Source organism: Lepus europaeus, chromosome 11, assembly GCF_033115175.1.
Source record: "Lepus europaeus isolate LE1 chromosome 11, mLepTim1.pri, whole genome shotgun sequence".
Taxonomy (NCBI): domain Eukaryota; kingdom Metazoa; phylum Chordata; class Mammalia; order Lagomorpha; family Leporidae; genus Lepus; species Lepus europaeus.
In genome coordinates, this window is record NC_084837.1 from 11,945,422 (window position 1) to 11,972,915 (window position 27,494).

Consider the following 27,494-nt stretch of genomic DNA (forward strand, 5'->3'; position numbering starts at 1 on the left):
GGGCTGAAGATACATTCTTCATCATTAAAGGCAAGTCAGTGACTGGTGGTAAAGTATTTGATGTGGTGGGCAGGTGCTGTGGTGTAGTGGGCTAAGCCTCTACCTATGACGCCAGCATCCCATATAGGTGCCAGTTCATGCCCTGGCTGCTCCTCTTACAATCCAGCTCTCTGCGTATGGTCTGGGAAAGTAGTAAGTAGAAGGCGGCCCAAGTGCTTGGGCCCCTGCACCCACATGGGAGACCTGGAAGAAGCTCATGGCTCCTGGCTTTGGACCAGCCCAGCTCTGGCCGTTGCAGCCATTTGGGGAATGAACCAGTAGATGAAAGACCTCGCTCTCTCATCTCATTTATCTGTAACTCTGTCTCTTGAATAAATAAATTTTTAAAAAATGACATGAATCTTGTAAGACCACATTTATAGTCATTTAAGGTTCTTCCTGAAATAATCTGGAGGCTGATGTTACAGTTTGGGGTAAAGCCTCTCCCTGTGATGCTGGCATTCCATATGGCCACCAGTTTGTGTCCTGGCTACTCCACTTGCGATCCAGCTCCCTGCTAATGCACCCTGCTAAAGAAGCAGAATATGACCCAAGTGCTTGGGCCCCTGCACTCACATGGGAGACATGGATGAAGCTTCTGGCTTTGGCCTGGCAGTTGCAGCCATTTGGGGAGTAAATCAGCGGATGGAAGATCTCTCTCTTTACATCTCTCCCTCTCCCTCTCTCTCTAACTTTGACTTTCAAATAAATAAATTAATTAAAAAAATAGAATCTGACAAATATTGGTTCTTTTAGTATACAGTGCTTCTCTAACAGTTATGAATCTGTTCATTAAAGCTTTATGTGCTTGGAGGCTTCGATAAACATAAGAATAAAATTTATACATGTAAAATTAGTTACAATATTCAACATGTTCATATTTACCTGAATTGTGGTATTTTTTCCCAACATATTCAAATGCAAAGAGTAGCTGGAGGTCTGTTGGCTGGGAATAATGAGCTATTGCAAGGCATACCTAGGAAAAATTCTACATTTAGAATTTGATTTTAACACACTTAGTTAAATGAAATGTACAATAAGGCCTTGGTCACTGGGAGCATCATCATGGGGCAGTGATTACAGATACTATTTACATGTTTTCCTGTTGACCTAGAATGTGAAAGAGCTCCTTATGGACAAGTTTCTCATTCCCTGATGTGCCCTCAGGCTACTGCTAAATCTTTCATCAGTACACGATAAGTATTCAGTATGCATATGGTAAGCTGAATTTTAACAGAAAAGTAATTTTATTCCAGTAAATGGAACTGGAAAGTCACAGAAGCAGTCTCCAAAAAGGCAGTGAGAACGTATCTACTCACCAAAAAGAAAGAAAGAAAAAAGCTTCATTTTTAGTGGACTAGAAAGGTGTGTATATATACACACACATACGGCATGAAATTTTACAGTTTATACCTCATGGACAAAAAAGTCTAATATAAAATCCACAACCACAAAAAATAAAGTAAGAAACACAAAATACATGAGTGGCTGCAAAGAGGTACATCAAAAAAACTTGGCTAGACTACAGCGGTGGGGGACAACGTCCTGTGGTGGAAACGCACCAGGGCTTGAACTCCTCCATCGAGCACTCGCTACGTAACTGGAGTGAAGTCAGTTCCTCTTTCAGCCTATCTGCTCACCTAGAAAATAATACCTAGGTGTGGTGAAGATAATCTTACTGTATGCGTGGCCTTTGGAGGAGCTCCATTTATGGAATTGGGGTTTTTATTATTTTCAACTGCTGTTGGATAGAATGAAGGATGGTACTTTAAGCCTACAAACCCTGAACTAGACTGTAGGAGAAAAAGTTCTTAAATGAGCAGAGAAGAAAGAAGAAATGTAAGACATATGCAAGAAGAGTCCAGCAAAATTTAAACAAGGTTAAGTATCACTTAGAAGGTAAAGCATTAAGCCAGACAACATACTCTGGACAGTTAGCAAGAAAAGTTTAGTCACTAGTTTTGTCAAATTAGTGGTGTTTCGAGTGAGTTGATATAAATTCTATTAACCACTAAATATGTGTCAGTTTGTTATTAAACTATATTTTATATGTTAAAGATCTTCCATGGAATAAATGTTTCTTTTCTGACTAAATTATAACAGGCAACCAAGGAAATGAAATTGATCACTACTTCTAACCAAACAAAACAAAACAAACTTCCTCTTATACAGTATCTCAACTTCTCAATATTTTTAGAACTTTCTCTAAGGGTCCCACTTAGAAAAGTAAGAAGATGGTTATCTACATTCCCATTCTTAACTCTATCCAACAGTCTTCCTCGAAGTACTTCTTATGGTAGCAAAACTACTGAAATCTGTACTTTGAAAAAGTCATTTCTTCCTATCCCCTTGGGCATGATATTTAGTTTTTAAGCTTTGTTGTACTTTTCTCCACAAATTTTTCAGCCCATTTCACTACAATGCCATAGCTATATCCTTAAGCCATATTTACATTACGACACATTAATAGGCTTCCCTACATACTGGAAATCCACAATACTTAAGAATTCTCTTCGAAAGATGTCTTTTGGAAGAATAATTGTGCTCTCTTGGTAGTCTTCTATGTTTCCCAGATACCTACACAATAAATTAAATTCCCTTATCTTGACTCATAAAACTGGCTCTCCTCACTGGTCATCCTTCTCTTCCCAGTGTCAACTCAGTAGTCTGTGGTCAGAGAAAAACATGGATGAACGTATCTCAGCCTCAGCCACCTCCGGGCTGAGAACTCCTGCTCCTCTCAGTCAAGCACGCTGGGAACTAGCCGTTCTGTCCACACCACTCCCTTCACAAGCCTTCCTTGGCTGAACCACTTTCATAGTATTACTTTCAAAAACCCTTCTGTTGTCTCCAAATAATGACAATTCCAACACAAAGTGTCACTAATTATTTGTGCTTACAGAACTGTACTTTCAGGGTACTCACATAACAGTGTGGAGTAAAAGTAGGACATAGGTAGTTGTTACACTTCGACCATTAAGTTCAATCACTTAAGAGGAGATGCCATATTTCTTACTCATTCAACAAATACTACTGAGCACCTACCACGTTCAAAGCCTCAAGGATGGAATGAATAAAAGACAAATCCCTGTCCCCATGAAGCTTATATTCTAGTGAGAAGACAGACACTGGATAAGACAAACAAGAAAAAATACAGTGAATCAGAAAACTGTAAGTGCTAGAGGAGGAACAGACAAAAAGGGCAGGAAAGGCAAGATGAAGCGTTACAGTGAGAAAAGAAGAAAGGAGACTGAAGACGTGGAGGGTCTCTGCAGACGGGTACTGGCCCGGAGACCTGGGCATTTTGTAGCTCGGGGTCAGCAGCTCTCTGAGGGTGCTTTGTGTCTAACAGCAGCTGTATTAAAAATACTAGTTGACAAAATTAGTTACTACAGTGCTCTACATCAATTAATACTAGTCTATCATGTTCTCTAAGACAGTTAGAAAGCAGTCACAAGCCCTGTTTACATAAAAGAAATTCACAGATCATTGATTATACAACCTTTTTTGTGGTCACAAAGCAAAAGCAACAAGAATAACAACAAAACAAAGCCTATCTGTGAGACAAAACCCAACACAATCTATTTCTAAAAAGTCCCTTAAAAACAGCACCGTATCTCATTAGGTTAGGAAGTAAGTGAGAATGTTTAATACCACCTGCACTTAAAGAAAGAAAAAAATACTGTGAAACTAAAACTCAGTGTAACTGCTCCCGCAGTGGGTGATTTGGGAGGCGAGGGGACACAGCTTGAACCGAAGGTACTGTTGTTAAGTGGTCTGACTACAGGTACACAGACAGCCTTTTCATATAACTGAGGTAAGGGGTATCTTTGGGTACACAAAGGCACATAAACTTGTGTATCTGACTGTACGTGGATTACATTCATGTTGTTACTCGGAACCCTCTGAGGAGAAAACCAAGTGTCTTTCTGAACTTTTTCATACAATAAAAAAAAAAAAATTACATCAAATTTCTCCTGAGTTTTTGAAAGACTTAAAAATAAGTTCTCATTTCATGTAAACTCATTCCAGTTTTATAATTATTCCCTAAACATTAAAATTTTTAGAAAAACTATCTTTAAAAATCAGCTTTGAAATAGGTGCCCTATCAAAAGAAATGAAAAGAATGCTGGTGTTAAAGACATTAAATTATGGAAAATATTTTACTGCAGAAAAAAAATTAATCTACTTTAAAAAAGAAGGAATTTTTGGACCAAGGCAGACACTTCTCTGGACAGAGCCAGAAGTACCCATAGTTCACAGCTTCTCCTCTAAGACAACGTGGTGGTACAGGACTGGAGAAGCTCAATCACAGGAGATACTCAAATCTCAACAAGTTCCATCCCATTTGCAAACAAAACCAGTTTTCCTCTATTACTTTGGTCTAAAAACCAAGGATTAAATATAATATTCAAGGTAAAAATAATAGTTTAAGAAAAAGTCAACTTGTTTTTTCCTCCAAAGAACCACTCATTTCTAGAAAGTGTGCCAGAATAAGGTGTGGTTTATAACAAACTAATTTGAGAATAAAGCGGAGACAAAGCATATACACCACATATATATATATATATATATATATATATATATATATATATATATATTTGTAAGCAATAAGTCATTATTTAAAAAAATTTTTGGTCCCTCAGCTTTAAGCAAAGTTTCTTCAGATAGAAATGGTGGCTCAATGTTGCCATGAGGTTAGATGTCAAGTTCTACATCACTACATCCCTTCTTTTACCCAAACTTTTTACAAATATCATCTTCCCATGACAGTCCAAGGATAATGAGGATGAATAGATATAGTTGAAGAATAATCTAATTTCATCATGATATAAACTGAGACACTGACTAGACACCCAGAAGGTTTTAGAACATTTAACAAATGTGAACTAATTTAGTATTTTGAGATTTCATATTTCAAACAGATACTGCAAAACTTTCAGTATTTCAAAACCTAATCAATCACCCAACAGAAAACTCCAAACATGCATCTGGTCATTTTAAGACAATTTATAAAATCAAAGCATTTTTTCCAGAGAAAACTTAGTATTCAAAGCTTCCAGGAGGTAAAAATGAGCTGTAACTTTCCAAGTTACCTAATTTTAGATGAAAGCTTTCATTTGAAATAAAAGAGTGTGCCAGTGTTTCTGTTTTAACTCAGAAAGCCACCAAACTTTGGTAGCCACATATAACCAACTCTCTGTGTGTGAAAATATGTAAATCTAGGAAAATTCTTATTCTAATTGCCTCTATGTTTTTCCTGCATTTCCCTCCCCATGACTACACAAAAGACACAGAGTATTTCTTTCAGGCCTGAGGTAACGTACTGTTTATATTTTCAGACCCCAGGGAAAGGACTTTTGTCCGAATCCTGGTTTTGGGAAAGGGCACAAGCTGGCGCAGCTTGTGCACAGGGTTCAATGAGGGCCTTCGTTATTCTCCAGAAGCACAACAAACAAGGGACAAGTTGAATTTTCAGAGGACTTATTATGCTTTGTTCATTTGGCAACTAATCATTTGTGTGGGAACATTTTTATGCTATGCAGTCTCCATTTGTCCCTGCTTCATCTTCTCCACTAGCCTTAAACTCTTTAAAGAAACAAACAGCATCTACCTTTTTTCTATTTTGCAGAATTGAGCACACTGACTCACACATCAAAAATAACCCATTTTTTGGCTCATGAACTAAGTCAAATAATTATGATTTCTACTTGTTAAAATAGTGTCATCTGGGGCAGGCGATTGGACTTGTGGGTTAAGATGCCAGCTGGGATACCTGCACCCACGTCAGAGTGCCTGGGTTCAAGTCTCAACTCTATTCTTGGATCCCAACTTCCTGCTGATGCACATCCTGGGTGGCAACAGAACATAGCTCAAGTGACCAAGTCCCTGCCACCTGGATTGGGTTCCTGGCTCCCAACACCAGCCTGGCCCAAGTTTGGCCATTGTGGACATTTGGGAAGTTGAACCAGTGAATAGGAGCTCACTCTCTATAAAAAAAAAAAAAAAAAAAAAAAAAAAGTGTTATCTGAAAAATACAGTAAGGGAGTGTGAGTGAGTTAAGGTTCCCAGAAGAATACTGGGCTAGCAGTGTCAATCCCCTGCTCAAAATGTCTTGTCCTAACTCTGACTCCAAGTTCTGCAACACCCCTTCTCTTGAGATATCATACATTTTAAGTTAGAGTTTTCACAAGCAAGTTCTTGATGCTTTGATCAATTAAATTACAAGTTTGAAAAAGTAACTTGGCTAAAATATTTTACATATAGTCTACTATTTATTTAATTCTAAAGTCTTTCTGTATCAGAAAAGGCATATCAAACTAGTAAAAAGCCACAGTCACAAATATCAGAATCAAACCGCTCAAAGGGGCCATCACGGTTCCCCACTGAATCGTCAATGGGAGTGTGCCAAGAGATGGTTACACAGACTCTATTCAAAAGCTCAGTCTCACAGCCAGCCCATGGTGACACTGCTGGACAGTCCCAGTGGTCATGTATTTTCAGACAGCCTTCCACATCATGCTGACTCTCTATGAAGAAACTAGGTCTGAGGTGGCGGGAGAACTGTTGCTTCTAGTTCTGGAAGCAAATCTATCACTTCCTTATCGCAGTCAATGGAGACAGCTGCCTTAAGATCTTTTAGACCTCTCATTTTGACATCACAAGAAATGTCACTGCAGTGCAATGACCATGAGAAGGAAATGCGTCCACTGCTTGGTGGTGCAGAGCTGCCTCAGTTCTGAGAAAAAGTAACCCCTATGCCACTGTTGCTCTATTCCCAGTACACGGGAGGAGGCTTTCTTTGGGAATTCTGTCACTGTTCTTCGCATTTGCTGCATCACAGATTGACAGAGGGACATTGGGTCTACAGGCTTCACCCTGCTGGCAAGAGCCAGAATATATAGCGAAGTGGAGATGTTTGCCCTTGAATTTACTTCATAATCAGGCAATAAACATTCTGGAAGGCAAAGGGGAAAAAAAATCAAACAAAAAGTTCCTAGCTTTGGGATGGGTGTTGAGGCACAGCAGGTTAAGCCCCTACACGGGACACACACATCCCATATTAAAGTGCTAGTCTGAGTCCCAGCTACTCTGCTTCCTTTTCGGCTCCCTGCTAATGTGCCTAGGAAGCAGTGGATGATGACTCAAACACTTAAGTTCCTGCCACTCATGCGGGAAACACAGATGGAGCTCCTGGCTCCTGGCTTTAGCCTGCCCAGCCCCAGCTGTTGTAGCCATTTGGTGAATGAACCAGTGGATGGAAGATCTCTGTCAGTTTTTCAAATAAATAAATAAATGTTTAAAATTTTATTTGAAGGCCGGCGCCGTGGCTCAACAGGCTAATCCTCCACCTAGCGGCACCGGCACACCAGGTTCTAGTCCCGGTCGGGGTGCCGGATTCTGTCCCGGTTGCCCCTCTTCCAGGCCAGCTCTCTGCTATGGCCCGGGAGTGCAGTGGAGGATGGCCCAAGTCCTTGGGTCCTGCACTCCATGGGAGACCAGGAGAAGCACCTGGCTCCTGCCTTTGGATCAGCGCGGTGTGCCGGCCGCATCGTGCCGGCCGTAGTGTGCCGGCCGCGGCGGCCATTGGAGGGTGAACCAACGGCAAAGGAAGACCTTTCTCTCCGTCTCTCTCTCTCTCACTGTCCACTCTGCCTATCAAAAATTTTAAAAAAATTTAAAAAACACTGAAAATCTTTAAAAAAAATTTTATTTGAAGTATACAAATTCCATGTATTTCATATATATAGATTTAGGAATATAGTAATAAATAAATCTTAACCAAAAAAAGTTCCCAGTTTTGAGTTAGCCCTGACAAGTATCATTCAAATCAATTTATTAAAATTTCCTTGAATCTCTAATAATTATTAGGCCTCTCTCATAACTCACCTAGCTCTTATGCAACCTGAGTCAAGCTCTCAGTTGTCACTTTGTGGAATGAATTAAAAACCTTACCAAATCCCAATCATAGCACATCTTCAACCCTGCAACCAGGAAGGACACCAGCCACTACCAGTCTAAAGAAAGTCAGTGAATTTCCCCATTAGATCCAGAATATTTTAGGAGCTGATGAGAAAATTACATAGAATGTTTTAAAGCAGCTATAAACTAATATAAGAAAATAGTGGTTAATATTCTTGGGTTTGTTTTATTCAAGGAGACATCTGATAATTTCCCCTAAAAAAAAATCTAAGCAATTAAGGAATGAAGCTTTCCACACACCAAGAAAGATGGTAAATACAGTGAAGAACCCAGAACTTGATAAAGTTAACAGCTTTACCTTTTTGGCACTTTCAGGACCTGATTCATCAAAGCGAAATCTGACAATTCTGAAATCTTTACAATAAATAATTAACTCTGTTGGGTTAAATTTCAGTTTCTGGTTAGGGCCTAGGACTTTCTGCTTCCTCTTGTGGTCATTTACTAAAAGGAAAAAATATAGAAAAAACATGTAAAAACTTTTTGTTACTTACACTTTGTACACTTTGACAATTTCTCAGTGAAAATAATTAGAAAGGTACCCATCACTTGACTACTGTTTCCCTGCAACCTTCATATTTGTCTATAACTCCTAGAACTTTGAGGTCTATTTTGAGTTTGCTTTTGAAGATACTTTAAAATATAATCTGCATACAACCACCATCATCTACATACATTTAATGATTAAACTTTTAATTCAAAAGAGGACAAAATATTGAAACTATAAAAAGCTGTACAATCTGTATCTCCATTTTAAAATAATTTTCTCGGTTTCCCTCTCTTAGTTAACGTTCAAGGGACTAAAAAAACGCATCAGTAAACCTACAGAAACAAAATTCCAACTCAAGTATTTAAGAGGTATGATTCTTTAAAGAAGAATTCCAGCGCAGAGCCCATTTTTATTAGAGAGCGATATGTACAGAACACTACATACCTGTGACAATTTGTTCAATGCATGTTAAAGGGACATCATGTTCTCCAAGAAGGAGGTTCCTATAATGGAATTTCTGAAATAAAAAATGTCCACATTAATTTTTCCCCAATAACCTCACAATGATAATACAAGCCTTATGTTTACATGTGATGAGAAACTGTAACAACTATTTCTAAAAAGCACAGAAAGCTTTTTCCTGTGCAGCTAGGACCATTCTGAGGACACGGTATCTTAGAGCACACTGCAGGAGTAAAGCAGGGCATAGAAAAAGAAGCATGTTAAAGTCATGTTCTCTCCGTCTTTCTCTCCACACTCGATTAAAAAGAGGTGGAGGCCGGCGCCGCGGCTCACTAGGCTAATCCTCCACCTTGCAGCGCCCGCACACCGGGTTCTAGTCCCGGGTGGGGCGCCGGATTCTGTCCCGGTTGCCCCTCTTCCAGGCCAGCTCTCTGCTGTGGCCAGGGAGTGCAGTGGAGGATGGCCCAAGTCCTTGGGCCCTGCACCCCATGGGAGACCAGGAGAAGCACCTGGCTCTTGCCATCGGATCAGCGCGGTGCACCGGCCGCAGCGCGCCAGCCGTGGCGGCCATTGGAGGGTGAACCAACGGCAAAAGGAAGACCTTTCTCTCTGTCTCTCTCTCTCTCACTGTCCACTCTGCCTGTCAAAAAAAAAAAAAGAGGTGGAAATTATGTTCAAATGTGTGCCACAACATTATTATAATACCCAAGCACTTCACAGGCAAACATCTGTATGTCTGGTTCTGGAGCAGTACTAGTATCCCATATGGGTGCTGGTTCAAGTCCCAGCTGCGGCACTTCCAATCCAGCTTCCTGCTAATGTGGCTTCGAAAGCAGCAGAAGATGGCTTAAGTGCTTGGGCCCCTGCACCCATGTAAGAGACCCAGAAGAAACTCCTGGCTCCTGGAGCCTAGCTCCAGTCATTGAGGCCATTTGGGGAATGAATTAGCAGATAGAAGATCTCTCTGTCTAACTCTGCTTTTCAAATAAATTAATTAATTACAAAATGAAAAAATGAAGAAAAAGGGGCTCCTAGGTCATTATATTACAATGGGTAAAATCGTACTTGATTTTCATAATGGAGATTATAAGAGTAGAAAATATCTTCTTATAACAGAAAGCCCACCAGGAAAAAATACTTCAGAAAAGCTTTTGACAAACTATAACATTTTTTCCCCTGTTAAGTCAATGTTTTATACTCATTTTTCAAATTAAGAACACAGTTGACAGAGACTTTTAACTTGCTGGCAGCAGGGAACTGGTTTGTTTTTCCTATTAATGGTACTAGATTTAAGCTACTCCAGGTATATGCTGCTCACTTACACTGAATTCTAGGGACAGGGATCATAATGATACAAAAAAACATAAGGAAAAACCCAAGTTTACATCTGATAAGCCAGTATCTTTATATACAATGTATCGGTAAATACCTCAAGTTTATTCTAAATATACTTACAGAAGACTGTAATAAACACATAAATTGTAACAAGCACATAAATTAATAAATGACTACATGAAAAATACTTATCCACAGTGAGACCATTCAATGCAAAGTCTATGGTTATTATACAATATTTCATTAGACAACAATTACTATAATAAATAGAGATCTTGGGAACAAATGTGTGTAACACTTTATAAATCAAAATAAAAAGAGCTGAAAGAAAAGTCCAGGACCTGTAAATGAAATCAATGACTAAAACTTTTTTAAAATAAACTTTGTTTTTCAGTAAGAATATAATAATTTAAGAGTTTTTTAAAATATTTATTTATTTGAAAGGGTTACATAGAAAGAGAGAGAGAGAGAGAGAATCTTCCATCTGCTGGTTCTCGCCCCAAATGTCCACAACTGCCCGGGCTGGGCCAGGCAGAAGCAGCAGCTTCATCAAAGCCTCCTACACGGGTGCAGAAGCCCAAGTACTTGGACCATCTTCTGCTGCTTTCCCAAGCACATTAGCAGGGAGCTGGATGAGAGGTAGAACAGCTGGGACTCAAACCAGTGCCCAAAACAGATGCTGGTGTCACAGGCTATGGCTTAACCTACTATGCCACAAAACTGGTCCCAGTTCAAAGGTTATTAAAGAAAGAGCTCATCAATAGTTTTCCTCATTCTTGTTATACATTAGAAATTAGAATCTGATGTTTTGGGAACAGAATGAATTAATTAAAAAATAAAATCCATAAAACATAAAAAAATTGTTAATTAAGTTCTTTTTGAATAATAAAAAAGGGAGGGTCCAGCACTGTGGCGTAGCAGGTTGGGCTGTAGCCTCCAATGCCAGAATCCTGTATTGGCACCGGTTTGAGTCCCAGCTGCTCCACTTCTGCTCCAGCTTCCTAATGTGCCTAGGAGAGCAGCAGAGGATGGCCCAAGTTCTTGGGCTCTTGTGCCCCCATGGGAGACCCAGAAGAAGCTCCTGGCTCCTGGCTTCAGTCTGACCCAGTCCTGGCCATTGCAGCCATTTGGTTAATGAACCAGTGAATGGAAAATCTTTCTGTCTCCCTCCCTCCCTCTCTCCCTCTCTCTTTCTGTAACTCTGCCTTTCAAGTAAATAAGTAAAAAATCTTTAAAAAAAAAAAATGTTTGTTTTTATAAGCAGGTTGAAAGATTTGGAAGAAAGTAATTCCCTTTTACATAAAGGTTATACATCCTATATATCAATGATCACAGAGAACAAACAAAGCAAGGTATTTTTTTTAAATTCCTCATTAATTCTATTGCTTATTAAAATCCCAACATTCTTTTCAAACTTTATTTTGAATTTTAATGCATTCCCAACATTCTATCAGTTACTAATTTAATTTTTCCACACTGACTTTTATAATAATATGTACTACTTACAGTACGTCACACATCCTGACATAATTAAACAGTGTACAAACAAAACATACCTGCAAAGGCATTGGGTCATCTGTAATAAAGGAGATTTTGAAGTTACTGCATATCAGCTTTCCCCATAAATCATACTGACTTGTGTCTGTTGCAATGCATTTTCTCACAAAATTGACTTCATTTACAACAATTTCTCCTTAAAAAAAAAATGGAAAAAAATGTGTAAGCTATAACTACACCATAAAATGTCAACAGTCACTGTGCAAGCTAGAACAAACAGTTCATGATGATGGCAATAACAGGACTATTCACCAATTACTTAACGGGTGCTCTAAAAAGGGACAACAAAAAAGCACCATCCTCCATTTGTAAGGCATGGGAACTGAGGTGAGAAGTTAGGGGGCTAAGGCAGTGGAACCAGAAGAAGGCTGAGCAGTCCGCACCCCTCTCTGTGCCTCAGGCCCTCAGGTATCTGCCAAAGGGCACTCCGGAGAAGAATGAACAGCACCTTCTCTTTCACGGGGCCCTCATGGGAGATCTGTGTTCTACTCACACGTGACCTGATCTCGCAAACCAGCATCTCTGATCCCGTTCATAAAAAAACGAGAAAGAGTTCAGTTTTATTTTAACATACATTACATAAAACCAAATCCAGTTTCTCTCTGCACTCAAATTATAACTTAGTAGGCAACAAACTTTAAAATATACATTGAGTTAAAAAGATTGAAGAAATAAGTATAAAAAATCAAAATCAAAGTTACAATGTGCCTTTGAGGAGTAATTTTCTAGAGTCCATTTGAAGCTCAGTTATCATTAACCCTTAATTTCAAGATCTAAAACTCAACTAGATCTAGGAACATCTTTAAGCCATTAGTCTCTAGAGTCAATGATGAAAAGTTAGGGTACTGATTTACTTTGCTTTTGCTATCATTATACAAATCTTTAACAGGGGCCAGCACTGTGGCACAGTGGGTCAAACCACACTTGGGATGCTGCCATCCCAGACTGGAGCACTGCTTTGAGGCCCTGCTACCCTGCTTCAATCCAGCTTCCTGCTAACGCGCTTCGGAAGGCAGCAGAAGACGGCCCAGGAACTTGGGCCCCTGCCACCCATGTGGGAAACCCAGATGCAGTTCCCAGCTCCTGGGTTTAGCCTGGTTCATACTCAGCTACTGTGGCCATTTGGGAAGTGAACCACCAGATGGAGGATCTCTGTGTCTCTGTCTCTCCATCACTCTGCCTTTTGAGTAAATCAATCAATCAAACAAACAAAATCTTCAACAGTGATAGATAGACTCTGTCTGAAGTCACTCCCAACACCTACCAATTCATGAAGAATGAAACTACCATCTCTAACAAAAATGCTACAGCAGATGTGAGTTACAAAAGCTCCTACTCAAAGTTCTTAAAATGTGTAAGGCTAGTTTTAAGAACAGCCTCCCTAACTTATTTGAAGATTTAATTAAAACCTATTCATGCTACATTCTTGGCTCAAACCACTTGGGTCTGTTTCCATTCTGAAGACCAGCTTCCTTCATATGGCCCCTTGCACACTTAGCCCTTCTTTCATACGGCCCCTTGCACACTTAGCCTTTCCTTCATATGTGCCCCTTGCACACTTAGCCAGCCATCATCCTCCTCAGCTCCCTGCTTCACACACAACAGCCGTCTATTAATCCCAACACATGCCACAGCATTTCTATCTATGGAGTCTAAGAACAAGCTTCCCTCTCTTGGAATACTCTTTTCTTCGCCCAGTCACTCTCTCAGGACTATGTTTTCTTTTAAATTTTTCCTGCCTACATTAATTCTCCTTCCATATAATCATATAGTTCTAATACTCATATAGTGCTACAATTTTATATACATGGGATCTTCAAAAACTTCATGTAAAATGCAAATTATTAGAAACTGATCATGAATTTCAAGGTTTTTTACACCAAATACTCATCTTTTAATACCATCTTCCATGAACTTTTTGAAGTGTTCTCACATATATGTTCAAATTAATGCCTGCCTCACTGTCAGGATCCTATAAGGGTAGCAGGTGGACTGATTCTTAATCAATGTTGAAATATTAGCACACTGTTAAAACAGTGCTCACCACATGGTAGGTGCCTGCAAAATGGAGTGTTGACCGTGTAGGTGACTGCAGTCAATGCGCTGTACCAGGTTTTCCAGCCAGCAGAAACATCCAGACAGGAGGGAAATCAGTAATTCAGCATGGCCAGGCAGCGAAGTGGGCTTGGAAGGTAAGGGCTCTCTGGGTAAACATACATAAAGCTGGGAAAATGTCGCAGAACTACTACTGCTTGATTACATATGCAGGAGGCACTGTAAAAATCAACCAATGGGAGTTTCTCAGCTTGTCCTGTCTGGTTCTTTAACTGGCCTGTAAGTACGGAAAGTTGATGTTTTCCTTAATGCACAGACAAGGGACCTGTTGGACCCACTTTCCTACAATCTTAAAAATAGTAAGAAGTTGGCTGGCGCCGTGGCTCTACAGGCTAATCCTCCGCCTTGCGGCGCTGGCACACCGGGTTCTAGTCCTGGTCGGGGCGCCGGATTCTATCCCGGTTGCCCCTCTTCCAGGCCAGCTCTCTGCTATGGCCCGGGAAGGCAGTGGAGGATGGCCCAAGTCCTTGGGCCCTGCACCCGCATGGGAGACCAGAAAAAACACCTGGCTCCTGGCTTCGGATCAGCGCAATGCGCCGGCCACAGCAGCCATTGGAGGGTGAACCAACGGCAAAAAGGAAGACCTTTCTCTCTGTCTCTCTCTCACACTATCTACTCTGCCTGTCCAAAAAAAAAAAAAAAAGTAAGAAGTAAATTTGGAACTTACAACTCGATTTTTTCTCTTTTTTTTCTCTTCTTTGTTTTTTGTTTTTACAACTCAATGTTATAACTTCAAATCAGAAACCTATCTCCCAATATTTGCATAAAGTTACTATACGTACTTCAGAGAGATATAGCAAGCACTAAAATTGATTTTAATGATACAAAGTACTGGTCTTAACTGCATTCTAATGAGAAAAAATTAAAAATTGCAAGGACATACATCAGAACTCACTAATTCAAACACAACATTTAAATCCTCTAAATGCCCTTGAACAGGAAGTTTGCCAATTCTCATATCAGAATCTGGGTTATTGAATACTTCACCCTTTCTCCCCAATAAATCTTAGCTAGCAGCTTTAAGTGGGCCTTTAACTTAAACAACTAACCTAATTATTCTAGTTCAGAGATAGAGGACATAGCCCTATAACACTGATTTCCTTGTACCAAAACTATAGGCTCAGAGTATGCCCCTATGTATTATCTCACACTGTACCACCTTCCTTACCCACCCCACCTACCCAGAAAAGGACTCTTGAAGCAATGCTACAAAAACTCATCCAGTTCTAACACTTACAACTCATACATATTTCTTATACGTTATACTGAAATAAAAGTTTATTTAAAAACCAAAACAGTGCTGGCATTGTGGTGCAGTGGGTTAAGCCACCACCTGTGATGCCAGCATCCACATGAGCACTGGTTAAGTCCTAGCTGCTCTGCTTCAGATCCAGCTGCCTGTTAATGCACCTGGGAAAGCGAGAAGATGACCTAAGTATCTGGGACACTGCCATCCACATGGGAGACCTGGATGGAGTTCCAGGCTCCTAGCTTTGGCCTAGTCCAGCCTCAGCCATTGAGGCCATTTGGGGAGTAAACCAGCAGATGGAAGATTTCTCTTTATCTCTGCCTCTCTCTCTCTCTAATCTGTCTTTCAAATAAATCAGTCTTCAAAACAACACAACACAAGCCACACAACAGGATTTTAGATTCCTGAGAGGTGGAGTGTAGGTAATAACGGAAAGGAAGAGATAGAGAGCTTGTGACCAGGATGTTACAGCTATACCACAACCATCAGCTAACTGTATTTATGAAGCACACACAAGATCCCTTCTCTAGAAACCTGATTTTCTGACACAAAAGTAAAATGAATGCAGTGAGAATGAGACAAAGAAAAGGAGAATGTATTGAATGGGTCCAGGATGGGGTGGGGCCTTTTTTCTGTCAATGACCATCTGAATGTTCATAACATCATTCATAGGCCACACAAAATTATCAACTTAGAAATCAGCCTCCTATAAATTTATTCCATTCCAAGTCCCACCTGTGGTTGCCTTGGGAGGCCCAGACCAAATGATTTCAAAGGCCTACTACAGCCAGTAGGCCAGACATTCCCCACCCTGGTCTAGGAGATAGTCAACCGTGGACCACAGGCCAAACAGAGCCTTAATTTTGAAAATAAGATTATAATGAAACATAGGCATGCCCATTCGTTTGTGGACTGCATTTGACTGCTTGCAAGGCACAAAGGAGAGATGAGTACCCACAACAGAGACCTTATAGCCTACAAAACCTGAGACTTTTTTTTTTTTTTTAAGATTTATTTATTTATTTGAGAGGTACAGTTCCAGACAGAGAGAGGGAGAGACAGAGAGGTCTTCCATCTGCTGATTCACTCCCCAAATGGCCCCAATGGCCAGAGCAAGGCTGATCTGAAGCCAGGAGCCAGGAGCTTCTTCTGAGTCTCCCATGTGGATGCAGGGGTCTAAGCACTTGGGCCATCTTCTACTGCTTTCCCTGGCCATTAGCAGGGAGCTGGATGGGAAGTGGAGCAGCTAGGATTCAAACCAGGGTCCATATGGGATTCCAGCACTACGGGCCAAAATTTAACTTACTACACCACAGCCTAAAACATTTACTACAAGGCATATTACAGAACAGGTTGGCCAACTCACATTGGAGATGGTGAGTTGGGTGACAACTCTCAAAATTATGTGAAACATGGGCTGACACTGTGGCGAGTGGGTAAAGCTGCCACCTGCAGTGCCAGCATCCCATATGGGCTCTGGTTCGAGTCCCAGCTGCTCCACTTCCGATCCAGCTCTCTGCTATGGCCTGGGAAAGCAGTGGAAGATGGCCAAGTCCTTGGGCCCCTGCACCTGTGTGGGAGACCCGGAAGAAACTCCTGGCTCCTGGCTTCAGATCAGCACAGCTCCTGGCATTGAGGCCATCCAGGGAATAAACCAGCAGATGGAAGACCTTCCTTTCTCTCTCTCTCTCTCTCTCTCTCTGCCTCTTCTCTTATCTCTGTATAACTCTTTCAAATGAAAACACAAATGTTTAAAAAAAAAAAAAAGATTATGTGAGACAAGGCTTAGAAGATACAGTTAGGCACTTGGCATCTGAGGGCCGGTGCTTTAATCTGCAGTGTGGCCATGACCCCACAGAGCTCTGGAGGACACTGAGAGCAGTAACAGACCACCTTTCTGGAAGGTGTCCGGAAGAGCCAGGTGTCAAAACGCTCCTTTCTCACCAAAGAGCTCAGCACTCAGCACAAAGCACTGTCTGCTCACCTAACAAGTTTCTGCTGATAACCTGGGAAAAAAAGGATAGGAGCTGCCGCATTAAGCTACTGCCATATACTGTAAAACTGTGGGCCAGAAAACTCGCGAACAGAGAGGAGAAAGCAGGCAAAGATGGCCTCTTTCTAAATAGACACATAAAAGAAAAGTACTTGGACTGTTTTTGTTTACATTTTAAATTAGTAGCCTTGAAGAAGAAGCTCCTAATAAAAGCATGAAGAGGTCACTGAGCCTGTATTCTGGGCTTCGTATTCTGTGAAGAGGCATGAGCTAGGCGATGCAAGCACGCACTGTGCTTGTATCAGCACAGCGCTTCACGCCATCAGCCATGCAGAACTACCCACACCACCGGGCACTTCCCAGCACACCAATGGTGGGAAGTCATGGAAAGCCTCACAGACAATAAAGCAAGCAGGAGATTAGCTTCAGTGTGGGAAAGCAAAAAGCATCACAGAAAAACCTTCTAAATCAGAATATCAGCTATCGGTTTCTACAATTCCTCCCAGGGAAGAAATCTGAAAAGATAAATAAGAAAGGAAATGTAATTAAAGTTAATACATTTCCAAATGCTAACAGCTAGGAAAGTTTTTAACTCCCTGAGGATCAATTATATTATATTATCTTTTCTAACATGTTACACATTTATAAAGTCAACACATGTTTGATGAATAGACATAAATTTTCCTATGAATTTTAGTTTGGAAAATAGATTAAGAGAAAATCTCATTGTGCACAGTAGCTAACTTACTTATGCAATGTGTAAAGGCCAAATGCATAATTCAACCTATGGCTTTATTATTTTATTTGCAAAATAGACACAGAAACAGAGAGAGAGTGCTCCCTACTGTTGGCTTACTCCCCAAATGCCTGAAATAGCCTGGGATGGGCCAGGGCACCACAGGCCTCCCAGGTGGGTGGCATGGCAGGAACCCAATTACTGTGAGCTATCAGGATTACTTCCAAGGGAAGACTTGAGCTGGGAACCAGGAATAGAATCCAGGCACTCTGATGTGGGACAAGGGTGTTTTAACCACTAGGCTAAACGTCTTCTCCCTAACCTGTGGTTTAAGTAGGATGAACTACCGTACCATTTTACCTAGAATGGAGGCATTTCCCCAATATGTGGATTTTTAGTGCTAAAATCAGGTCAGTCTCAGATGAACTTGGTCATCCCAGTTTTAAATAAATTCAGGAATTAAAGCAGCCTAAATGGTATTATGGGAAGGTGCAAGTATGTAGAAGACAAATACAAAATATCTGACTTTGTCATTGTTACTAAGAATGTCTGACTCTACCAGTCATGGTCATACGCAATACAAAAAAGCATGTAATCAAGTACCGCATCCAGTGAGTGCTAGCCACAATGGAACAGTTATAATGCAGACCTCAGAAGTGACTAGAATGAAATTTTGAAAAGAGAAGAGGGTTGGGATAGTATAGAACATAAAGTAATTGCAACAAAGGATAAATAAGGAAGAAGACATCTGGGAGAGAGTAAGGAATCTTCCTGATTGAGGTCAGAGAGTGTTAGCAAATTGTCGATTAAAGAATTCAGATTTCTATCTTGTTTTAGTAGGATTGCATGTATGAAGGTTCATAAGGAGTTTCTCTTTTTTAAAAGAGAAAAGATTTGTATTTATTCATTTGAAAGTCAGAGTTGGGGCCGGTGCTGTGGCTTAGTGGGTAAAGTTGCCGCCTGCAGTGCCGGCATCCCATATGGGCGTGGGTTCTAGTCCCGGCTGCTCCACTTCTGATCCAGCTCTCTGCTGTGGCCTGGGAAACAGTAGAAGATGGCCCAGATCCTTGGGCCTCTGCACCGACATGGGAGACCCAAAGAAGCTCCAGCCTCCTGGCTTCAGATCGGCCAAGCTCCCAACGTTGTGGCCAATCAGAGAGTGAAACAACAGAAGGAAGATCTCTCTCGGTCTCTCCCTCTCACTGTCTGTAACTCTACCTCTCAAATAAAAAATAAATAAAATCTTAAAAAAAAGAGAAAGACTGACAGTGAAGCAGAAAACACACACAGTACATTAAGGGACCCAAAGAGGAAATATGTAACACGAACAGGACAGCTACACAACAGTGGTGACTGCCATTTCCCAGATGGCCTATGGTGCACATGTTTCTGATCTGATGACAAAAGACTCTCACAATCAGTGCATTCACCATCAGTCTCATAGTTAATCCCAATAATAAAAGTGCTGTTAGCACTGTCCATGGGAAGAGGGAAAGAACTGAGCGGACAAACAGCCTCAGCATAGCAGCAAAGGTGTAGCAGGCATTCAAGATTCACTGAACAAAGCACTTCCTGGGAAGCCTTTTCTGACAGCCCTGCCCTAGCCCCACATCTGGCTTAGGTGACCTTCCTCTGAGGTCTCACAACCTCTGTTCTCAGCAGGTTCCCAGTGAACTGACCCAGTGTATGGGCAAGCTCCCCACCTCCTCAATCCTTCTGCCTCCCTGCCAAGAACATGGAGCACACGTTCCTTAACTGTGGAACCAAGTAATGCACTATTGCTAGCCCCAGCATTTCAACTCTTCTCCCTCCTAGCTCACAAACCCTTAGAACGCTCACGCCCTCGGGCTGAAAGACAGCAGATACTTTCAAGTCCTACTCCCCACAAATCTTCCATCCTCATCACAAAGATGTCACCGGCATCCCCAGCCTCTGCTTTAGAGCAGGCAGCAACTGGAAGTCCACTGTCTCCCAAGACATTCTGTTTTCTGGCAGCTGAAACTGTAAGATTCTATTTGAACATGGTCAATATCTGTCACTGCTGTGAAAAGGGTATGTGGTTTACATATTTCCAGAACTCCCTCTGGCTGACATGCAATCTGCACCCTACTGTCACCGTGCAGCCAGGCAGGCCATGCTGCTCCATGGTTGGAGGCACAGGCTAGAAGCCGGGCACAGAACTCTGGCTCTGCCCTTGCTAGCTGCTCAACACTGGGCAAGCTACTTAACCTCTGCAGACTATAGTTTTCTCATCTGTCACATGAGTATCAAATGGTACCTGACTTGACAGTGCTGTTAGGAAGACTAGCTACTATCACCATCATAAATAACATAAAAACCCCAAAGAAGGTAGAAGGACGTACCTCAGCATGAGGGGTGAGCCTTAAATCAAGCAAACCTGGCTTTATGGAAGAAGGCTACATTCGTAACTGTCTCATTGCAAGCAAGGGTGGGTAAACACTTCACCCAGACTTGAGGCCAGGCCCTGGCTGGACTTTGCCAACCTCTAGGTTGATCTAGGTCACAATATTCTACTTCTTACACAGGCAGCTTGGAGATCACCCTGGGTCTCGCTGTGATACAAGCACACAGCACCTCCAGTCCCTTCGCCAGCTAGTACAGAGCCTGGCACCCAGGACACACTGAAGTTCTCCCTGAACCATTCCAAGAGTCCGGCAGCTAGCCAAAAGGCGACAGGCATAGACCAACATTCCACACCCTTAACAAATACGCTGGAACACAAACATATACACTTTTACACACATACATTTTAAAATTCTTGCTTGAATTTTAGAAAGTACTGTAGTGACTTTACACATACGTGATCAATTAACCAAAGACAGACTCACATTACGATGGAAGATGAACAAAAAGTATGCTAAGGCTAATGACTTTGATAGAGTACTGGATTTTTTTTTTTTTTTTTTGACAGGCAGAGTAGATAGTGTGAGAGAGAGACAGAGAGAAAGGTCTTCCTTTTTGCTGTTGGTTCAGCCTCCAATGGGCGCTGCAGCCAGCTCATTGCGCTGATCCGAAGCCAGGAGCCAGGTGCTTCTCCTGGTCTTCCATGCGGGTGCAGGGCCCAAGGACTTGGGCCATCCTCCACTGCCTTCCCGGGCCATAGCAGAGAGCTGGCCTGGAAGAGGGGCAACCGGGATAGAATCCGGCGCCCCAACCGGGACTAGAACCCGGTGTGCCAGCGCCGCAAGGCGGAGGATTAGCCTGTTAAGTCACGACGCCGGCCAGAGTACTGGATTTCAACCCTTCAACCCTAGGCTCTAGGAGAATGCTCATGAGATACTTAGCATAAAATAAGTCTTCCTTTTATCCTTCAGTCTGGGAGCTGATCTGTGTGCATGGCTAAGGTAGCCGTGTGAGCAGGCAGGAGTCCCTTCAGCCACTCATGTGGCAAGCCCTGCAGCGTCCGCCGCGGCCCAGGCATGCCAGACATCAGCACCAGGGATTTCAGTTGGGTACGGGCTCCACCTCAAGCGGCTTTACAAACCAAGAAAGCTGAAGATTACGAACACAGCCACAACCTAAATTAAATCACTAGTCAATTTCTTCTATTTTCTTTACTTAATAAAAGATGAGGAACATTTTAAATTTAGCCTTGTTATGTCCCAAAAGAACACATGGTGACTGCACACAAATAAACAATTGATTTTGTGTTCTAATTTTCATCTGCTTATTGAATTAAGAGTTCAAACTTCGGGCACCTGAAGTAAGATATCCTAGGACCCAAGGCATGATGCCAAAACACAGCACACGAGACTAGATTTCTGAACAATTACTTTTTGTCCTGTGTGCCTGGGTGAAGCCACAGGTGACTTGGCTAAGTTTTCTCCTGATTCCTGACTATAATGAAGGCCAGAACTACATTCTTCAACCCCTCAGTAAAAGCCCTAGCCTCGCCTAGGTCTTCATTTATTTTAAAGATTTATTATTTGAAAGGCAGAGTCACAGAGAGAGAGAGATAGAGAGAGAGAGAGAGAGAGACAGACAGACAGACAGACCAGGGCTGGGCCAGACTAAAGCCACAAGCCTAGAGCTCCATCTAGGCCTCCCAAATGGAAGGCAAGGGCCCATGACTTGGGCCATCTTCCGCTGCCTTCCCAGGCATATTAGCAGGAGTCAGATTAGAAGTGGAACAGCTGGGTCTGGTCTTCAACTGGTGTTCTCACAGGATGCTGGCATTACAGGCGTTAGATTTCCACACTGCGCCACATTAGCAGCCTCTAGTCTAGGTCATAGGTCACCAATACTTCAGTTACTTCCCACTTGTCTTCCAGAGTTCATGGGTGTAGCAGAAGGGTAAGGGTCAAAGGAGAAGCAACAGAGGTTCTAGTGGTATTCAGAGATGTGACATGAGAGGTAGAGCAGGAAAGAGAGGCCACTGTAGGATGGTCAGGGAGAACATACCCAGGAAAGTGTGCAAAGACCAGGGTGAGAAGATAAAAACAGAGGGCATGAGGAGGAAGGGCAAAAGACACAACAATTTGGGGGCCGGTGCTGTGGCACAGCAGGTGAGGCTGCCACCTGCAGTGCTGGCAGCCTGTATGGGTACCAGTTTGAGTCCTGGCTGCTCCACTTCTGATCCAGCTCTCTGCTGTGGCCTGGGAAAGCAGTAGAAGATGGCCCAAGTCCTTGGGCCCCTGCACCCATGTGGGAGACCTGGAAGAAGCTCCTGGCTCTGGATCAGTGCGGCTCCGGCCAACTGGGGAGTGAATCATCGGATGGAAGACCCCTCTCTTTCTCTGCCTCTCCTTCTCTCTCTGTGTAACTCTTTCAAATAAAAAAAAAAAAAAAAAAAAAAAAAATTTGGGATTGGTTCAGGGTTCTACAAGGATAGGTCAAATACCAACAGAAGGCTGGATGACAGAGTCATGTTCACAGGTTAACTGTGATGTGGAATTCAATGCAAGAAAAATTAACACAGGCCAGATAATTCCTTAATATGCCATTAAAAGACCCAGATTTGGCTATCATTTCTAGGACAAGTAAACCACTTACAGGCAGGAACTGGGTATCAAATCTTTCTCAGAAAACTGACTCTTATATAGAAAGATTTTTTTTAGTAATTTTTACAGGATAACCCTTCAATGAGAAATCCCAAGTTTTTTTAAACAGTTCTCATGAGCGTATCTTTAACTTTAAAGCTAGCTTTAAAAAATCAAGCACCATCCTGAGAAGCTAAGACTATGTGTTGACTGGAGAGACAGCAGTGTTGGAAGGGGGGCATAAAGACCTCAGAACCAGGCCTGTCCAAAGTCGAGGAAGCCGAAGTTCAGCAACTCCCAGGCACTCATCCAAGACGAGCCGCTTCCCGTCTCTGCCGTTCCAACGCCTGCAGTGACTAAGAGTGAGCGAGAGCAGACACAGGGTGCGAGCGCTACTCAGTAATTCTGGATGAAAAACACGGAGGAAATCAAGGAGAAACATGTATAACTAAGGCCCACAACAAAGTTTAAGAAGGTTATGGGTTAGTTTATACCATAGGGAGCCAAAGGTCGATGTTTATAATGTACCCGTCTCTACTTTTCCAGTTATTACGGGTAAGATTTTAATTGATACTCCTTAAAGGTGACTTTACATAATGACTGAGATTTTAAAATGCTGCGAAAAGCCACACAAACTGGCATTTGATTATACTTCAGGTTTAAAACAGGCTTTCCTAAGTATCAGGCTCCTTCTCCCAAGCACCTTATTAAACAACTGACTTTTCCTAATGATTAGACAACTGTTACATGACTCAAAATACAAACTGAATGCTGTTTTGTAGGCTCTAAAACAAACCCAGCTCCAATCCCTATCCTGTCTCTAAAATCCTCCAAGGCAGTTCTTGTCCTAAAGCAGTGATTCCTAACCTGGAGACTGTGTTCCCCACAAGGTGTGTAACACACACACACACAGCGATCAATGCCTGGAGACACTGTGGATGTGGCAGCTAACTTGCAGCTACCTGGTGGAGGATGGGGGGGGGGGTACGACCGGCGCCCACTGGGTAGAGGCCAGGGATGCTCGCACCCAACAGCTCCCTCAACAATTACTAGGCCCAAAATGTCAACAGGGGCTGTGCTGGGAAACCCTCTCCAAAAGGGCAACCAGCTAACTTGCAAATACAGCTGACAACCTCAAAGACAACCGCCGAGGGAGTAACTCCAGGTTCACCGAGCTGTTACCACTACAGAGACACAGACACCACACGAGTTGCTTTGCAACCTATCAAAAGGCATTAAAATGATGACCTACTAATCATAAATGCTCGAAACTACAGACAGACAAGCCGGGCAAAGAGTACTTTCACTACCCAGGCAGTTAAAGGCATACTTCCCTTCGAAAGGGACATTTCAGGAGACCAAGAAAAGAGAATAAGGGAGTGATATATATCCCTGACAGTTTTCAATGACGCTAGAAACGTTCCAGAGCAAACACCAATCGTCGTTATTTTTGTTGCTGCGGGCCTTGTCGTTTGCTAAGCAGCTCATCTCTCGGGCATTCGGCTTCTAACTGGAGAGAGTTTAAAACAAAGGCACATCCTACTCCGAGATCAAGACACACGACGCCCAGGTACCTGCTGGAACTCCGTTTACCTGGCAAGAGGACTGGCTCCAGTTTCTTAATCTTCGGTTCCGAGCTGATCTGATCGTCAGTCTGAAATACATTAGCGAAATCCATCAGGCCGCCCTCAAGACACGAAGGCCAATGCCCCCCGCTCAGGGAGCACGCCTGCAGCGCACGCACCTCCCGCACCCCGCACCTCTCCCCCGTCTCAGCCCAGCTCCTCTCAAGACCTAAACCAGTCAGGGCCTGGGCCCGCCCCAGCGTCCCCTACCCGCCGGGCAGGTGACCTCCCCCGCCGGGGACACAGGCGCTGCGTGCCGTCCACGGCATCGGGGCGAAAACAAACCCAGCTGCCTGCCCGCGCCCTCGCGGACCTCGGCTCCGGGCACCGAGTGGCTGCAGCGCGCGCCTCCAAGTTTCCACCGAGCCCGGGGCACCGCCGGGGACGCGCCTCCGCCCGCGTCGCGGCTCGGACACCGCGCGCAGCCTCCGCGGGCCCGGCCCCGGCCCCGGCCCCGGCCGCTCGAGGGGGAGCGGGCCGTCTACCTGAGGCGGCGGCAGGAGGTAAGACCTGAAGGTGGGTCTGGGCGGCTTGAGCGAGAACATGGTGCCGCCGTCGCGGGCCGGCGGCAGCGCGGACGCCTCCCGACGCCCCGAGGCCGAGAGCTCCCGGCGCGCCCGCCCAGGCCCCGTCTGCGGCCGGCCGGGCCGGACGGACTGACGGGCGGGGACTCGGCGGAGCGCCCGCCCGAGCGGGGAGGAGCCAGGGCAGCGCCGCACCGAGGCGGGCCCCGGGGCCCATCCCCGGAAGGGGCTCGGCGCCCCGCCCTGAGCGACGGCGCGGACGCCGCACCCGGCCCCTGCGCCGCGCCGCCTCCGGAGCCCGCGGAGGCGCGGAGGGCCTGCGGCCCGGCGGTCAGCTAAGGCGCCGGGGGCCGGGGGGCCGGGTAGCCATTTTGGGAGCGCGCACCTACGGCGGCCCGCAAGGGTCAGCGGGGGCCCCTGGGACCTACGGCGGCTCGCAGGGGTCACGGTCACGGCGGCCCGCGCTGGTGCCGAGACGGCAGGGTGGTGGAGACGGCGGTGTCGCGGGGCCCCCACGGACCCTCTGCCTGAGACAGCGCTCTTGGCGGCTGCTCGGTGGTCAGTCGGCGCGGGCGAGCGTTGTTTGTTGACGTCTCCGGGGCGGGGGCCACCGCGTGTCCTGGTGCAGACCCTCGCGCGGGCACTACCGCGCGGGAATGGGCCCCGCCGAGCCTGGGGCGGATTCCGCCGCGCCCCTCCGCCTGTCGTCTTGGCGCGGTCCCGTGGGGTGCGGACGCGGGTGGGCGCCGCGGGGACAGGGCGGGTGACGCTGGCGGGCCGCCGCGGGCTCCTCCGTGGAGCCGACGGGTCGCCCGTCGCCCTCCGTCCCCAGCCCGGCCTCGCGCGTCCCGGGGCCGGAGTGGGGCGCTGGCGCCGCGCGCGTGGCCGGCGGTGGCCGGGAAGGCCGCAGGCCGGCGCGTGCGGGGCGCGTCCCGGCTCTGCCCGCCGTGAGCCTGGCAGTCCTGGCTCGCTCGCGCCTCTGCTTTGAGGAGTGAGACCCCAGGCAGCGTTTCGTGATTCTTCCCACGGAGGGGCCCCTATAACCGTGCCACGCCACGGGCACGCTGCCCAGCCGTGCTAATGGAAACCTCTGCAAATCAAGCCAAGGTGCAAGGAGTGGCGCGCTCTCTGCAGAGCGTTCGTCCCACTGGTTAGGTAGTTAACCTGCTTGAATAACGTGCTGCTCCGTTTTGCCCTGGAACTATAGTTATACTTTTTAAAAAATTTATTTTTCTAAGACTTTTTTAAAATTTTACTTAAAAAGCAAAGTTACACAGGAGAGACAGAGAAATCTTCCATCCGCTGGTTCACTCCCCAGACGGCCACAACTGCCAGGGCCGGGCCAGGTGGAAGGCAGGAGCCCAGAGCTTCTTCTGGGGTCTCCCACATGGGTGCAGGGCCCCAAGGACTTGGCCATCCTCAGTTGCTTTCCCAGGCACGTTAACAGGGAGCTGGATCGGAAGTGGAGCAGCCAGGACTGAACTGGTGCCCATATGGGATGCTGGCGCTGCAGGCCGGAGCTTTAACCTCTGTGCCACAGCACAGGCCCCTTTAAACTCATTTTTAAATTGAGCTTTAAGATGTTAACTCTATTGGATTATGGGTGTTAAAAGCACTGTTGTTGCACGTATCTTTTTAACTTACGTGAATATTATTAAATGAAATTTTGTCTCTGTAAGTACTCTTTAAGCACCATGTGGGTTTTTCTTCATGCTTGAAAGACTTTAAGACGGGTTTTACTGCACAGTTTTTTTTTGTAGAATCTGCCAATCTAATCTGAGACCATATAATTGAAACGTGGAAAAACTCCACTTTCCAGTTTTGTTACTGACTTATCACTCAATTGTATGAGATCTTCCAGAAATTTAGTTGTGTTAGTCTGCCCAGGCTGCCGTAACGACTGGTGACTTAAACCACAGGAAATGCTTCTCCCAGTTCTGGGTTCTGAGAAGCCCAACCTGAAGGTGCAGATCTGGAGTTGGGGACTGCCTGGTTAGCAGACGACCTTGTCCCCGGGTGGCCACAGGGTGAGCAGGAGGGGCCCATATAACCGGCTCTGTGGTGTCTCTTCCTACAAAGACACTAATCCTGTTGGATTAGGGCCCTGCCCATAGACCTCATTTAATCTTCTTTACCTCCGGATGGCCCTGTTTCCCGGTGGACTCACATTCAGGGTTGGGGTTAGGTTTCAGTGCACACACTTCTGCCCACAGCTGAGCTCCCGGGTTCCTTTGCTGTAGTCCAGCTGCTGCTTTGGTCACTGAACATCACTGTTTTGATCTGCCACACCTACTTTCCTGCCTACACGTCTTTCCATTAAAGATCACCTCTTTCCCCCCTCAAGAGCTAATTCATGAATATTTGTTAGTGCTAGGTCCTTTATATAGTC

At 44.4% G+C, this 27,494-nt stretch overlaps 1 protein-coding gene across 2 annotated transcripts in view; it reads right to left on the bottom strand.

Moving 5' to 3' along the window:
- Nucleotides 1-25,200, bottom strand: part of MTMR10 (myotubularin related protein 10) — a 57,211-nt gene extending 32,011 nt beyond the window's left edge. The window contains exons 1-6 of one of the 2 annotated variants that reach the window (XM_062205003.1): nt 25,067-25,200; nt 24,550-24,610; nt 11,863-11,999; nt 8,954-9,026; nt 8,321-8,463; nt 925-1,015 (exon numbers count right to left, since the gene is read on the bottom strand). In XM_062205003.1, coding sequence (XP_062060987.1) covers nt 925-1,015; nt 8,321-8,463; nt 8,954-9,026; nt 11,863-11,999; nt 24,550-24,610; nt 25,067-25,126 — 565 coding nt within the window. In that variant the 5' untranslated portion in view covers nt 25,127-25,200. The remainder of the gene's footprint in view (nt 1-924; nt 1,016-8,320; nt 8,464-8,953; nt 9,027-11,862; nt 12,000-24,549; nt 24,611-25,066) is intronic. The other variant, XM_062205002.1, reaches the window with a different exon arrangement.
- Nucleotides 25,201-27,494: the final 2,294 nt, after the last annotated feature.